Here is a 13,846-nt window from a genome sequence, read left to right as displayed (position 1 = left end):
CCAGGGTTGATGACTACTAGTGGAACCCTTTTTATAGTTCTTTATGGAACCTTCTGGCATTGGTGTGAAAGAACCATTTTGACTTTACACTTTAAATAGATAGGGTTCTTCTATGGAATCACATGTTTGGAACTATGGAACCATGTTTTTAGAGTGGAGTGTAGTTGCTGTTCTTTTTAAATTGGGCAGTCTGATACAAAGTATAGTTTACAGTTTACTGAAGTACAGTATTGTGCACTTAAAGCATGGTTCTGTTCCCTTTTATAGCTAGTTTTACATGCACCTGTTCTTACCTCTCCTCCTGTATGTCCTGTAGTCTCTGCTGTACATCTTTAATCAGCTTGTTCTTCTCCTCACACTCCTCTTTCAGTTCATGCACCTGTGTCTTATACAGGTTCTGAAGAAAGAGAAGAGAGACACAGAGATCAGCGCGCAGTACTGATAACCATGCTGAGCCCAGCTCACCATACAATGCTGATATTGACACCATGATCCAACACAGACTGGGGAACACTGGGGAAGAAAACATATTGTGACTGTGCATTAAAAGGTAACCATTCAACCGTATTATTTGTGATAATTAATACAAGACAAGTATTACTCTGTAAGGGCCTAGAATAAGTTATCATTAGGGTCTAAATTAGTAGTACTATCAAGTACTACTGTAGCAGGAATGTAGCAGTAAATCTCTTGAGTAGTACTACTGCATCAAGTACTACTGTAGCAGGAATGTAGCAGTAAATCTCTTGAGTAGTACTACTGCAGTAATACTGTTAAGTCTACAGGCTGTAGTAGTAGTAGTACTGTGGTGGAGTAGCAGTAGAGTAGTACTGCTGATTAGCACTGTTTAATAACCTGGAATTGGCAGTATCCTTTGGGTTGTTACTATCATTCAACTGAGTAGATCTGTAGTACTGCAGTATTTGTACTGCTGAGCACTGTATTACTGTAATAATTGTACCATAGCAATATCACTGTTGAGCAGAAGTACTTGAACACTGTAGTAAAACAGTAATAGTATTGCTGTTGAGTAGTACAGTAGCACTAGTAATAGTACTGTTGTGTGAAAGTTCTGTAGAAGTAATGCAATTACTACTCTTAAGTATCAGTACTGTCAGTAGTATTGTAGCATACTGTTGTACGGTTGAGGAATCTTCCAGTACTGTTTAGCTGTAGTACTGTAGGGGTAGTGTTGTAGTACTGTACCGAGAAATATTGCTCTGTCTGCAGCTGATCCTGCAGGTCCTTCATCTGTCCAAATGCCTCCTGCCGCTCTCTGTCAACAAACACACACAGAGTAAGACACTCATGCACACACATACAAATGAATAGACACACACACACATATGCACACACAGGCGCACGCACACTTGAACACAAAATCCTTCAGAGATTCCTTTCTGCACCAGGAGCAGATGTGACAGCATGTAACATAGATCTATGCACACAAACACATGGCTCCAGCAGAGGGCTCTGTGGGTGTAGCCAGCGACATTAGCCTGGTAACAGGTCTCAGCACTCGGTAACTCTGATAGAACACAACTCATCCACCCACCCATCCACACAGGTATGCTTACTTGTGCAGTTCCTGGTTCTTGTGTTCTAGGCTCTGTCTTAAGTCCAGCAGGTGGTTGACTTCCTGTTTCAGTTGTTTCTCGGACGTGCGCAGCGACGCCACCTCTTGGCCTTGAGTCACCAGCTCGCTCTGCATCATAATTAGTTTCTGGGACTCCTGCTCCATCTTCACGGTCAGGATCTTCGTCTGCAAGTAGGAGTCAGGGAGGGGAGAAGGCCAGGTGCGGGACTCGAGTTACGGATAAAGGAGAGGGGAGACGGGAGAGGTGGAAAGGGACAGCCCCTCTACCTCAAAAGCACATGTGCTGGTAGGCACATGCACAAGCAGGCACTCGCACAAACAGGAACCCACATAGTCAACCACACAAACAGATACCCGCACGAACAGGCACCCGCACAGAGACACCCACTAAAACAGGCACCCACACAAGCAGGCACTGATATAAACAGGCACCCACACAAACAGGCACACAAGCAGGTACCAACATAAAGAGAGGCACCCACATAAACAGGCATCCACTAACACAGGCACCCGCACAAATGGACAGCCACTAAATCAGGCACCCACACAAAAAGGCACACTCACAAACAGGCACCCACACAAAAAGGCACACTCACAAACAGGCACCCACACAAACAGGCACACTCACAAACAGGCACCCACACAAACAGGCACACTCACAAACGAGCATCCGCACAAACCTCCTCGGCTAGCCTGTCCTTCTGCCTCTGTAGATCCTCCAATCCGTGCTGGGCCTGCCTGTAATCGGAGCCCAGCAGGGAGTGCTCTTTCTCCAGCTCCATCAGCCTGTTCTCCACCTGCTGCTTCACCGCACGCTCCTCCTGCAGCTTTCGCTCCATCTCTGAAGGGAGCGCAGCAGGGGCACGTGGGTAAGATCAAGGGTGTGGCAAAGGCAATATTCTGATTGAATCTTTTTGCCACATCTAAACGAAAAAAGTTAACTGCGTATGTGTTTAGAATTCTTAGATTTAAGCACCGCTGTTTCTAAACCATAGGGCTAGAGTAAGACGCAATTTATTCCTATTGGTAAGAATGGAGAAACACTAATACCTTTTTCTAACATGAACAGTAAATGTACTGGAAAGGATGCAATCTGCAACATGTATTGGAAAATATGCAATCTGCTACATTTATCCATCCAGAAAGTGAACTACGTATGTTACACCTCCATACCAGACAAATACATATTTATTTTGGATTCAAATACCTTGCTGTCGTCTATCGATCTTGCCTGGTGCAATTGAGCCCTCCAAAAGGACAAGAAGGAGAAGTTTGCAATTTTTGAGAGTAGGCCTGTTTCATAGGTTCCAATACACAAGACAAGCTCACTGAAACATAAAAGTATTGAATCCAAAACAATTATGCATTAGATCAAGGTCTGGTATGGAGGTGTGTTTGTGCGTGATCTGTACCCTGTTCCCACTAAAGTAAGAGCAATCCTGGGCCTGTTCTCTCTCACCCATGGCCTCCTCAGTGGCCTGGTTGATCTGGTTGTTGCTGAGGCGGGACTTGGTAGCGCTATGCTCCGCTTCCTCCTGCTCCAGTCTCTGCTGTTGGACCTTCAGCTTGTACGTAAAGTCAATCTCCTGGTTACTCTTCTCCTGCGGGCGAAGCAAATGGTCAGTGGAAGGTAGGTGCGTGTGTGTGCGCATGTGTGTGTTTGCCTGTGCTCAACAGTATTTATTTATTTATTTAGTAGTTATTGTGTTAGGTAAATCATACCATCTCCATCAGCCTGCCCTCTTCAGTTTAGTGTTTAAGTATGTGAGTGTGCACGTTTGTCAGTGTAGAAGGACTTATACCTTCTCCAGATCCAGCAGCCTCTCCTGTAGCTCTGTCCTCTCTAGCTCACTATCGGACAGTACACTCTTCACCTGCCTTGCCTCGGCTTCCAGGTCAGATAGACGCCCTGGAGAGACAGCACAGAGACTCCATTACACACCGATCCAACCACAGCAAGAGGGAGTCATTTGGGATCACAGCAGAATGGAGGGAGGAAAATAAGGAAGTGTGTATGTGAAAGAATCAGAGCACGCGAGAGAGGGGAAAAAGTAGCTGTTTTTTTAAGAGCAGTCTAGCCCGTAATACTAAAATTCAGTCCTCCTCCCATCCCTCTCTCTAACGGAACACAAAGGCTGACTGTGTGTGAGTAATAAAAATCCATTTCCTGATTGGCAACAGTCGCACACACTCCTGAACATTCATTCTTGTTTTCCCTCCACCGCTTCAAAATAAATACTTAATGTTTATTTTCATGGCACCGGACTCCACCCGAATGGGAAATAACACGGCACACGGGGCGTGAGGACGGTCACCAGCGCACCCTGCAGGTCGGCGATGGTCTGGCAGCCCTGGCTGCGCTCGCTCTTCTCGGCCTCCAGAGCCGCCTGCAGGCTGGAGGCCTCCATCTCCAGCTTCAGCTTGCAGTCCTCCAGCTGGCCGCTGGAGTCCTCCAGCTCCACCAAACGTAGCTCCAGGTGCTGCAGCTGCTTCAGCGTCTCCGCCTGAGCTTTTTTCAGGTGGGTGGTGCTCTCTGACTCCGCCCGGAGCTGCTCGTTGGCTTCCTCCAGCTGTATTCGAACGGATACAGACGAATTACAACAGTCGACGGATACAAACAGATAGCGTAAACTCACGGTGTTCCAAACAGAACGCAGGGAAGCGGCCGCTTCTACCAGAAGTTAACGTCTGTACAATGGTAGTTTTTCTCCTGAGAAATGTGGTTTATGATTATGGTTGCTTATTGACTATCCCAGTCACTAAACCACTTTGATTGATGTGAATTGGACCAATATTTATAGAGAAAATGACAAATAACTGCACAACGTGTAGTCTCTTAGCAATAGCTTCCTGACCACAATGTTATAGTGGATCACTATCACCATGTCACCATATGCTGAAATGGATTGCCTATGTGACTTGTACCAAGGAATTTGATTTCACACACACAAAAAAACCAAAGCTGATCTGGAAGTAATTTTTTATTTACTCTTCATGAATGTACTGTTCGGAACGTCGCAAGCTAACCTGGTGTTCGGAACATGGTGAGTTTACATTACAAGCATATGTAACAGTCAACAGTACTCAAACAGATATCCCTGGTGTAAAATCAAGCTATAACTAACTTGAAATACTAGTTAACAGCTGTTTCGAACCATAGCTTGAGCTAGTCAAACCATGTTGAGTAAAGAGCAGGTCTAACTGCTCAACGAGCTACCAGCTGTTTCAAAACTTAGCTTGAACTGTTTTTTTCAGGAGGGATGAAACAGCCAATCGATATTCAAATAGATACATAGATAGGGAACAGTTAACACATATTCAGAGATAAGCATAGAACAGAGAACACCAAGCTACAAAAACTCCACACAAGCTAAATGTCACACAAACACTGACACTAACAAGTACAAATGCACCACGAGGAGCGATAGGCGGGTGTGCACACCCATTATATTGCATTTCTTCCTTTAGTAGAGAAACTTATGCAGAGCTAAAGAGGAAATGTGCGCTTCTACCCAATTCATGTGTAGTGAGTCCCTTACCTGTCTCTGAAGCTGAACACTCTGCTTGTTAGAGAGCTGGTTCTGCTGCCTCCTCTTCATGTCTTCTAGCTGTTCCTGCAGAGTGTTGACTGGAAAGAACAGGAATTATCACACATGGTGGGTATGGAGGCACACAGGGGTTTGGTTCTGTTCACGCAGGTATGAGTGCACCAATGAACAGGTGCATAGGTGTGCAATACAGGTGAGCAGCTACACAGGAGCAGAGGTGTGTGACTGTGGGACTTTAGTGAGCAGTTATACATGTGTACTGGCATGCAGTTGTGTGAATATAGGCGAGCAGCCACACAGGAGTACAGGTGTGCAACAGTTAATACTGTTAATACAGGTCTGCAGGCATGTAGACATGCTGTTGAGCATGTGTACACAGCTGCAACTGAACTCATTTCATTTCACATTATGTTCAGAAGAAAAGATGTTTAGGTGTATACAGGTGTGTACACATTTACAGAAGTGCAAGTGCTGTGTAGGCGTGTACAGGTTTGCATGTGTAAGTATTCAGTCGTGTACAGGTCTAGAGACCAGTGAGTATTTAGTTGTGTACATGTTTAGAGACATGTAAGAGTGAACCTGTGTGTAGGTTTAGTGTTCAGGTTCATACAGGTGCACACGCTTACCCTTTGTCTCCAGGCAACGCTTTCTGTCGGCCTCCGTGTTGGCCCTCCTCTGACTCTCTGAACTACTTTGCCGGAGCAGAGCCTTCTCCTTCTCCAGCGCCAACAGTGCCTCCTCTACACTCCTCCTACTGTTTACCTGGAGAGAGGGACATTATCACAAACATTACCTCTAAACTCCTACTGTTTACCTGGAGAGAGGGACATTATCACACACATAACCTCTACACTCCTCCTACTGAGAACTGACAAAGAGGCAGGACCATATTACCCCTATTGCCCCTAGCTATATCTCGGACCTTCTAACCCCATATATACCAGTGCGCAATCTGAGATCCTCAGGTGGGGCCTTCTTAGCTGTTCGAATTTCCAGAATAAAGCCTAAGGGTGACCAGGCTTTTGCTGTTAAGGCCCTGCTAAGGATATCAGGCTAGCAAATTTTTTATTGCTTCTTAAAACATACTTTTATCAGATGGCATTCCATAAATCTGGTTTGTTTTCTTTGGTCTTGTTTTATTTATTGTTAATCGGGAGAAAGAATTTGACCTTTCCCTCACTCTTGCAGTCACACACACACCCACATCATCACGATCAGATGTAAAGACTCACCTCTGCCTCAAGGTCCTTGGAGAGTTTCTCAAGATGATTACAGGCAGTTCTACAAGACAAACCATGTATTAAATCCAATAGGAATTATGGATGCAACTCCTCTGTGCAAATGAAACTCATACATCCGTGGAGATTCCCAACCATACCTGAATTTCTGCTGGAGCTCCTCTTTAGCCTGCATTTCACTGCTCAGTCTCACCTCCAACTGCTGCAGTTCATCTGACTGGCAGAGGGTTGTATCACCATTATTAAAGTATATGAAGGAATCACAAAAACTAAGTGTAATGTTCGCCCTGGCCAAAAGCCTCAAAAGATTGCAATTAAATAGATGAACCCTAACGGTCCTCTCCATCAAGGTGTATCAGCACAGATCTTTGACTGTACAACAGCCCTCTATATTTCTACTGTACTTCAAATAACCTGCTCTCAACACATGGCAGATTGCTTAAGATTCAAACCTAGCCTAATTTATGAATAACTATTAATACACTCCACATAATTCCTCAGTGGCATCACACAGCAAGTACGTACCTCAGGTTTGGCTGTGCTTTGCTCCTCTTCCACGTCGACAGAACTGAAGCCACTTAGCAACCTGCAGCAAAGACAGGGCAAATCTTTAATTAATATCTTCCAGTCTTCTTGTCTACGGGGGGTGGCGGGGGTACAAAGCAATTTGAAATGGACAGTGTTTCATCCCACAGCAAGGCAACAATCCTAAACATACACCCTCTTTCTTCTTAATGATGTTCCAAACAGTTTTTTCAGTGTGGTCTTTTTTTCTTATTTCTCAGCCTCATAATGTCTTCCTTGACTGTCATTGGCACAATTCTGGTCCTTATGTTAACAAATGAAATAACAGATAACAAAGGCAATCAAATGCCTAGAATCAAGACTAGATACGGAAAACTTTCTTATACCTGCACTAAGAAGGCGATTGAATACACCTGACTAATCAGAAGGAGCTGAGAAGCCATCTATCCAATTACTTTTGGTCCTCTAAAGTGGAGGGAATTTGTATAGAATTCCTACATGGATTATCCAATATGGATGTAAACAGCCTTAAATTAAAGCAGTCTGCACTTTATCCTCATATTCTTTGTTTCATTTCAAATCCAATGTGCTGGAGTACAGAACAGAAATTGCACGATTGCCCAAATACTTTACTTTACAAAATAAAGCCATGTCCATTTCCAGTTTTGGAAGAGTTCTAGGTCCTCAATTCCACGCCCATGCCAGGCAGCGTGTTTTAAACCAGAGCTTTATTGCATTGAAATGTTATCTCAATCTTCAGTGTGTTATCACAAAGCGGGTCCTTTTTTAACAATGAAGTCAGAGGTGAGCAACGCAATATAACATTCTTACAGTGAACGTTTTTCAGCCAAAAGACACACATTCTTCAATGAAAAAACATGAGGTCATGAAACCTCTTTCTCACATGGACTCAAGAGTGCAAGCAGTGGAGGAATATGGAACATAATAAATGGTAATGCATGTTATGCAAATTATGGACATGTAAATGATAATACTGCCAGATTGACAATGATAGTTTTGGGTCCTTATATCGTTTAGGATGCAAGAAATCCTCACCATCATTGGTTTCTATGAATTAACATTTCTAAGGTCAGTACCAAAACATCACATTTAGAAATAGCCCTTTAAATAAATAAAAGATACAGAAATCAATGAAAAGACTAGTTATGCTTAGCTAGTTATGTTGGAGTGCGTGGCTTGGCCACAATTTTCTTCTGTGTTCACCTGTGCCCAGAGATGCCACTCCCTTCTGGCACTAGTTTGGTCTTTACCACACTTCCTGTATATAAGCACATGCACGCACAAACACACAAATGCAGGCACACATACACACAGAAACACACACACACACATACACACACAGACTCTCATGTCCAACTCATGTACATACATTCCCTGAGGGTTTTCAAGACCAGGCTTGATACCATTTAGATTTTAGGCAGACTAAGCACTAGATACACTTTAGTGTAGGAAATGTGAGCATTACCAGGCTGAATGGCCTGTACTCGCCATTATGATATGTACAAGCCATTCACACATACTCACACATACACACACACACACACACACACTAGCTTGCCTCACACAAACACGCTGCTCTTACTTGTCCTCCTTGAAGTAGGTGAATCCCACGAAGGGCAGCTGGTTTCCCATGAAGGCTTTGGGCTGAGGAAACGTCTCAACTTCCTCTCCATCCTCAAAGTCTTCAAAATGCCTGGTGTCAATGTCACTGCTCAACTCCGGCACCACAGGAGCGACCGCTGGGGGAACGGGGAGAGGGGGAGGCAGAGGAAGCATAAGGGAGGATGAAGGAATGAAGGCAGAATGGACAGAGAGAAAGAAGTACAGATGGAGAACATGGATGGAGGCCAGAGGAGCAAGCAACCTGGTGTGAAAAATGGCAGGGCATATTTCTGTGCAGGCATAACACAGTTTTGAGCGAGGCACACCAACTGCGCCTGAGCTAGGAGAGACCAGAACAACTTGCCCTTTTCAGTATGTACAGATGTAAGAGTGTGTATGTGCATTCATGTGCACGTACAGTGTGCATGTATTGGCACCCTTAATAGAAATGGAGAAAAAAGGCAGCATATAATAAACAACATTTATAATGATCCATATATTTAATGTTCAAATGTATGGGGAAACGAAGTACTTTTATTCAAATACATTTACTCTCATGTTTCAATGCTTTTTATTTCGATTTTTTTTTTTTTCAAACTATAGGTACAAAAATTATTGGAACCCATAACAATTATTGTTTGATTTTCCAGCAGGACAATGACTCCAAACATACATCAAAATCCTGAAGTTCTGCAATGGCCATCTCAGTCTCCAGACTTAAATCCCATGAAAAACCTGTGGTCAGACCTGAAGATGGGGGTATCCCAAGGATATCAATGATTCTGAAAAGTTCTGCATGGAGAAATGGTCAAGAATCCCTCCAAATGTGTTCTCAAACCTTATCACAAATTATAGGAAAAGACTCATGGCTGTCATCTTTGCCAGGGGTGTTTGCACAACGTATTAAACCAGTAATTGTGGAACAATTTTGGTTGATTCCATTGAATCATTTACACATGTTGGAAAATAAAGCTTAGTTTACAGCATTTTTTGTGCATATTTATCAAGGGTGCCAATAATTCTGGAGCCCAATGTATATGCATGTGTATGCCTGTGTGTGCATGCACATGTGTGTTTGGTTATGTGTGTGTGCCTGCGTGTGTGCATGTGTATGTGGGTGTAAGTACTTTTGGTGCAATTGCAGAAGCTGAGACCTGTTACCAGACCACTATGATGGCTACACCCACAGAGCCCTCTGCTGGAACCATGCCTCTCCTCTCCCCTACAGTACAGGCTTTGTGCCTCCCTTACACTGGCCCTTTTACACGTACTCCTCGAGCAGGAAAGACTGCGCCATTCTTCCCTGATCCTTCCACAGACAGGAAGAGGTCCGGGCCGAAGCACATTCCGCAAACATAAACACAAACAGGCGTGCACGTGCGCGCACACGCGCACGCACAACACACAGACACACGCATACAATTAAACACGCGCACTTACAGACACATGCACACAAAAACGTGCGCGTGCGCAGACACATATAAATAAATGCACACACACAAACACATGCATACTCATACAAATAAAGGTACGCACACAGACATATACACAAACACCTGCACACACACAGACACATAGACACACATACAAGAAATACCAATACCACTGAGATACAGATAAAGCAGGAGAGAGAGGTTAAGGAACAGAGTGGCTGTTTCTGTAACAACAGCCAGCTGTTGCCACAGCGAGAGTGACTGTACCCCTCAATCCAGCCTGTACGCATGGGTGTCCCTGTCATTAGCTGCGCTCAGGCGACCACACCAAGGGCCCCACCCCCACCACGGCAGGGCTCGAAGCACTCGCATGCGGGCCCCAGAGCATTCCCAAAATGCCCCCACAGTTGCCAGAGAGGCCCCGGCCTGGCTTCCACATCCATGTAGATTAGAGAGGCGCAGGATATTTCAGGAGTAAATGGGCAAATGTGAAGAGAAAGAGAGACTCCGCATTCTCCAGAGCATAATGCGTGAGTGACAGCCATTTCCACAGCACACTGTAGCAGAAAGAGCTTTCTGGCAAAGATCATTAAGATGGATTGAGAAATGATGGCCATTTTAATTAGACACAAATTGCAGGTGATGAAAGCTGTGTCAAATAATGTACACAATATCAGTACATGAGAGGGTGCGCTGTGACAGTGCATAGTGTACACACGTATGTATGTTTATATTTATATTGCACACACATGCACACATACACACAAAGACATATAAACATACAGACTTATGCATAAACAGCATATGGCTTAAGTCACAATTTCAAAGTGCCATGTTTAACTGAGTGCTGAATGCTTAAATTGTCCTTTCTGCCACAAGATGTTTTGAAAGCAGCCAAAAACCACATGCCATGCTTACTAATCTGAAAGAAAGAGACAGCTGGCCTGATGTTACATAAAAAAAGAAAAAAAAATTCTGCTCCCTTGTTCCAAATTGTTCAGTTCGTTTTTTTTCAGCTTTCATAATACAGGGGTAACAACATACATACTGAACAGTTTTCAAAGCATGTTCTATGATCAGATATAGTTGATAAAATATATTTAGAACGCATCCTCTGAACACATTTTTCATACATTTCTCAAAACATTTACACACAAACAAATCACTCACAACAATCACAACACACATGCACACACATATGCAACACATCCATACCACATACTTTTAACTGCAAAATAATTTAATTTTAAGCCTTTCAGAGGAGAGAAATATTCTCATTTTCTAAAATAAGTACGGAATCTTACTTTCTCGAATGGTGTCAAAAGTCCACTGTTCGTTCTTGAAGAAAGGGTGCCCTTTGATGTCTTCAACAGAATTCCGCCCGAGACGAACCTCTCTGTGCATGCCAGTGAACCAAAATCAGAGCAAGTGGAGGTGCGATACAAGCACTTTGATACAAGCAGTTCCTTCAAACCACACTACCTACTGACCTCAACCTTCTACCTATTGACCACAACTTGCAAAAACGTACTGCTCTTCGGATAGAAAAAAAAGATTGACCAGTACTGAATATGAACACTCTAGGCACTTGAAGCCGACACTCTAGAGTTAAGCCTGAAGAACACTGAAGAAGTGCAAGACTGGAGACTGGAGTAGTGCAACTCCTCCTCCACGGTAAACTTGTTCCTTGCTTCTCTCACCCCTCCCATGGCTCCAGTGTTATGGGGTGGGGGCTTTGGGCAACAGGGGTAGCTTTTGAGGGAAGGAAGGAAAAAGTGACAGGGAGAGTGGAAAACTGCTCCCTCTCTCTCCCTCTGTCTCACTCTCTCTTTCTCTCTCTCTATCACAGGAAAATGAAACACAACGTTGTCTGACTTAAGTGCTGGATTGTATAAGAATGAACAAACTGTGGGAAACATCTTTTTTTTAGTGCAATGGCATTGAACCAGGAAAATTAAGAACAACTCACCTGTCTGCTAAGAAGGCACATATGAGATGTTTGGCTGCCTCGGATATGTTTGCGTCATCGGGGAAGTTGAGGGCGTTTTTATGATCCATGATCTTACTGTATGTCCCCACCAGAGAGTCATCATAAAATGGAGTGTCACCTGAGTAAGACACCTGGGGTTTAGATAAAGGGTTTTGCATGGAAACAGTGTACAATTGTAATGACTTTTCTTTGAAATGTGTTATTTACCACTGTTATCTACGGTGGTTTTGTGCTATGCGCTTCTGCCTCGGGAGATCTGCCAGGCAGCGGCAGATTTTTTTTGTTATTTCAACAGTAATTACTCATTGTTCACAGAACCACCACCAGGTGGCATATGTGAGCACTCTAATCCACAGCAGACTGAAATACTTGCAGGTTCTGACAGTAGGGGGGCAGCAGTGCCCTTTTTCACTATCAGGAGCTTGCATTGTCGTGAAAGAGCTGAAAAGTCTGTTTCCGGAAGTAAATACAGTATCAAGATACTTGCCAGAGGGAAACAGACATTTGAATCATGGTTATATTTATACGCAACTCAGATAAAAACTTTTAAGCATTGATTTCTCTATAAGAGGTTCAATTTCGGTATCTTTTTCTCAGAATGCGGACAACCCTGGTGAAAAATCCAGTTATGACCAGTTTGAAATCTAATCCTGGGTTTTCCATAATACAAAGCTCTGCCCCCCTGCTGTCGGGACCTGCAAGTATTTCAGAGCACTGTGGATTATAGTGCTCACGTATGCCACCTGGTGGTGGCTGTGTGAGTAACAAGTCATTACTCTATTGAAATACCAAGAAATCTGCCGCTGCCTGGCAGATCTCTCGAGTCAAAAGCGCCAACTGAAACACGGAACCAGTGTATGCAACAGTCAATAATGCCTGGAAAGAAATGGGGAGACCTTTGCAGGTCAGTGCTGCACATTATCACTTGGGTTCATGTGCAGTCCCGGGTAAATCATGTGGTTGTGCTGCGAGAACAGCAGTGACTGCAAAGTTCCAGTGAAGAACAGATGTATCTTAGCCACATGACTGATGTGGCTAAGATACAGAAGATCAGAACTGACTGATGTGGGCCAGATGCACCAGAACTGACTGATGAAAAAACATCAAGAAACATCAGTAGTGAATCATCTGGTAAAGAGGCATGAGTAGTCTATGATGTCACAAACATTGGTAGTGGTTAATGTGGTTGAGAGGATGAGTGATTAGTGTTTGAGAAAGATATCAGCAGCTGTTGCAGACAGGAGAAGTCAGTACAGCATAAATGAACATGAGAATATCCAGAGTGACGTACAGTTGATTAGACTAGGCAGGAGCCAATCCTCCCCTGGAGCAATGCAGGATTAAGGGCCTTGCTCAAGGGCCCAATGGCTGGGCGGATCTTATAGTGGCTACACCAGGATTAGAACCACCGACCTTGCGCGTCCCAGTCATTTACCTTAACCACTATGCTACAGGCCGCTGGGCACTTTGCAATCGTGTGGTGGCAGTGCAATGCATAAAATCATGCAGATACGGGTGCAACTCATGGAGATCATGCAGAAGAGCATCTCTGAACACACAACATGTCATGCTCCTAAGTGAATAGGCTACAGCAGCAGAAGACTTAATAAGTCTAAAAAAATAAGTCAAATACCTGATACCTAATACCTAAATACCTAATAACTAAATACCAAGTGAAACCTGAAATATACAGGAAATATAGAGGAGGAGGTTATCTGCATAAAGAGAGATCTTCTGCTCAACACCATTCCTGGCTATGACCACAATGCAGGGATTAGTACGAAGTGCAATGCAGAGGGGCTTGCAGGTGATGGTGAATAAAAGGAGACTCAGAGGACAACCCTGCTCCAACAGGATGCTATGTCCTCACAGATGCCAGGGGAGATTAATGT

At 43.9% G+C, this 13,846-nt stretch overlaps 1 protein-coding gene across 9 annotated transcripts in view; it reads right to left on the bottom strand.

Moving 5' to 3' along the window:
• Nucleotides 1-13,846, bottom strand: part of LOC133128367 (rho-associated protein kinase 2-like) — a 40,468-nt gene that overhangs the window by 11,140 nt on the left and 15,482 nt on the right. For all 9 annotated transcript variants that reach the window (XM_061241805.1, XM_061241802.1, XM_061241804.1 and 6 more), the window contains 15 exons: nucleotides 11,934-12,072; nucleotides 11,269-11,360; nucleotides 8,512-8,668; nucleotides 6,909-6,969; nucleotides 6,524-6,600; nucleotides 6,378-6,426; nucleotides 5,772-5,907; nucleotides 5,137-5,225; nucleotides 3,921-4,167; nucleotides 3,400-3,506; nucleotides 3,057-3,198; nucleotides 2,278-2,438; nucleotides 1,578-1,762; nucleotides 1,207-1,276; nucleotides 294-397 (listed from right to left, as the gene is read on the bottom strand). In XM_061241805.1, the coding sequence (XP_061097789.1) occupies nucleotides 294-397; nucleotides 1,207-1,276; nucleotides 1,578-1,762; nucleotides 2,278-2,438; nucleotides 3,057-3,198; nucleotides 3,400-3,506; nucleotides 3,921-4,167; nucleotides 5,137-5,225; nucleotides 5,772-5,907; nucleotides 6,378-6,426; nucleotides 6,524-6,600; nucleotides 6,909-6,969; nucleotides 8,512-8,668; nucleotides 11,269-11,360; nucleotides 11,934-12,072 (1,816 nt within the window). The remainder of the gene's footprint in view (nucleotides 1-293; nucleotides 398-1,206; nucleotides 1,277-1,577; nucleotides 1,763-2,277; nucleotides 2,439-3,056; nucleotides 3,199-3,399; nucleotides 3,507-3,920; nucleotides 4,168-5,136; nucleotides 5,226-5,771; nucleotides 5,908-6,377; nucleotides 6,427-6,523; nucleotides 6,601-6,908; nucleotides 6,970-8,511; nucleotides 8,669-11,268; nucleotides 11,361-11,933; nucleotides 12,073-13,846) is intronic.

Source organism: Conger conger, chromosome 5 (assembly GCF_963514075.1).
Source record: "Conger conger chromosome 5, fConCon1.1, whole genome shotgun sequence".
Lineage (NCBI taxonomy): Eukaryota > Metazoa > Chordata > Actinopteri > Anguilliformes > Congridae > Conger > Conger conger.
Note: the sequence above shows the minus strand (reverse complement) of the source record. Positions and strands in the feature narration are given on the sequence as shown.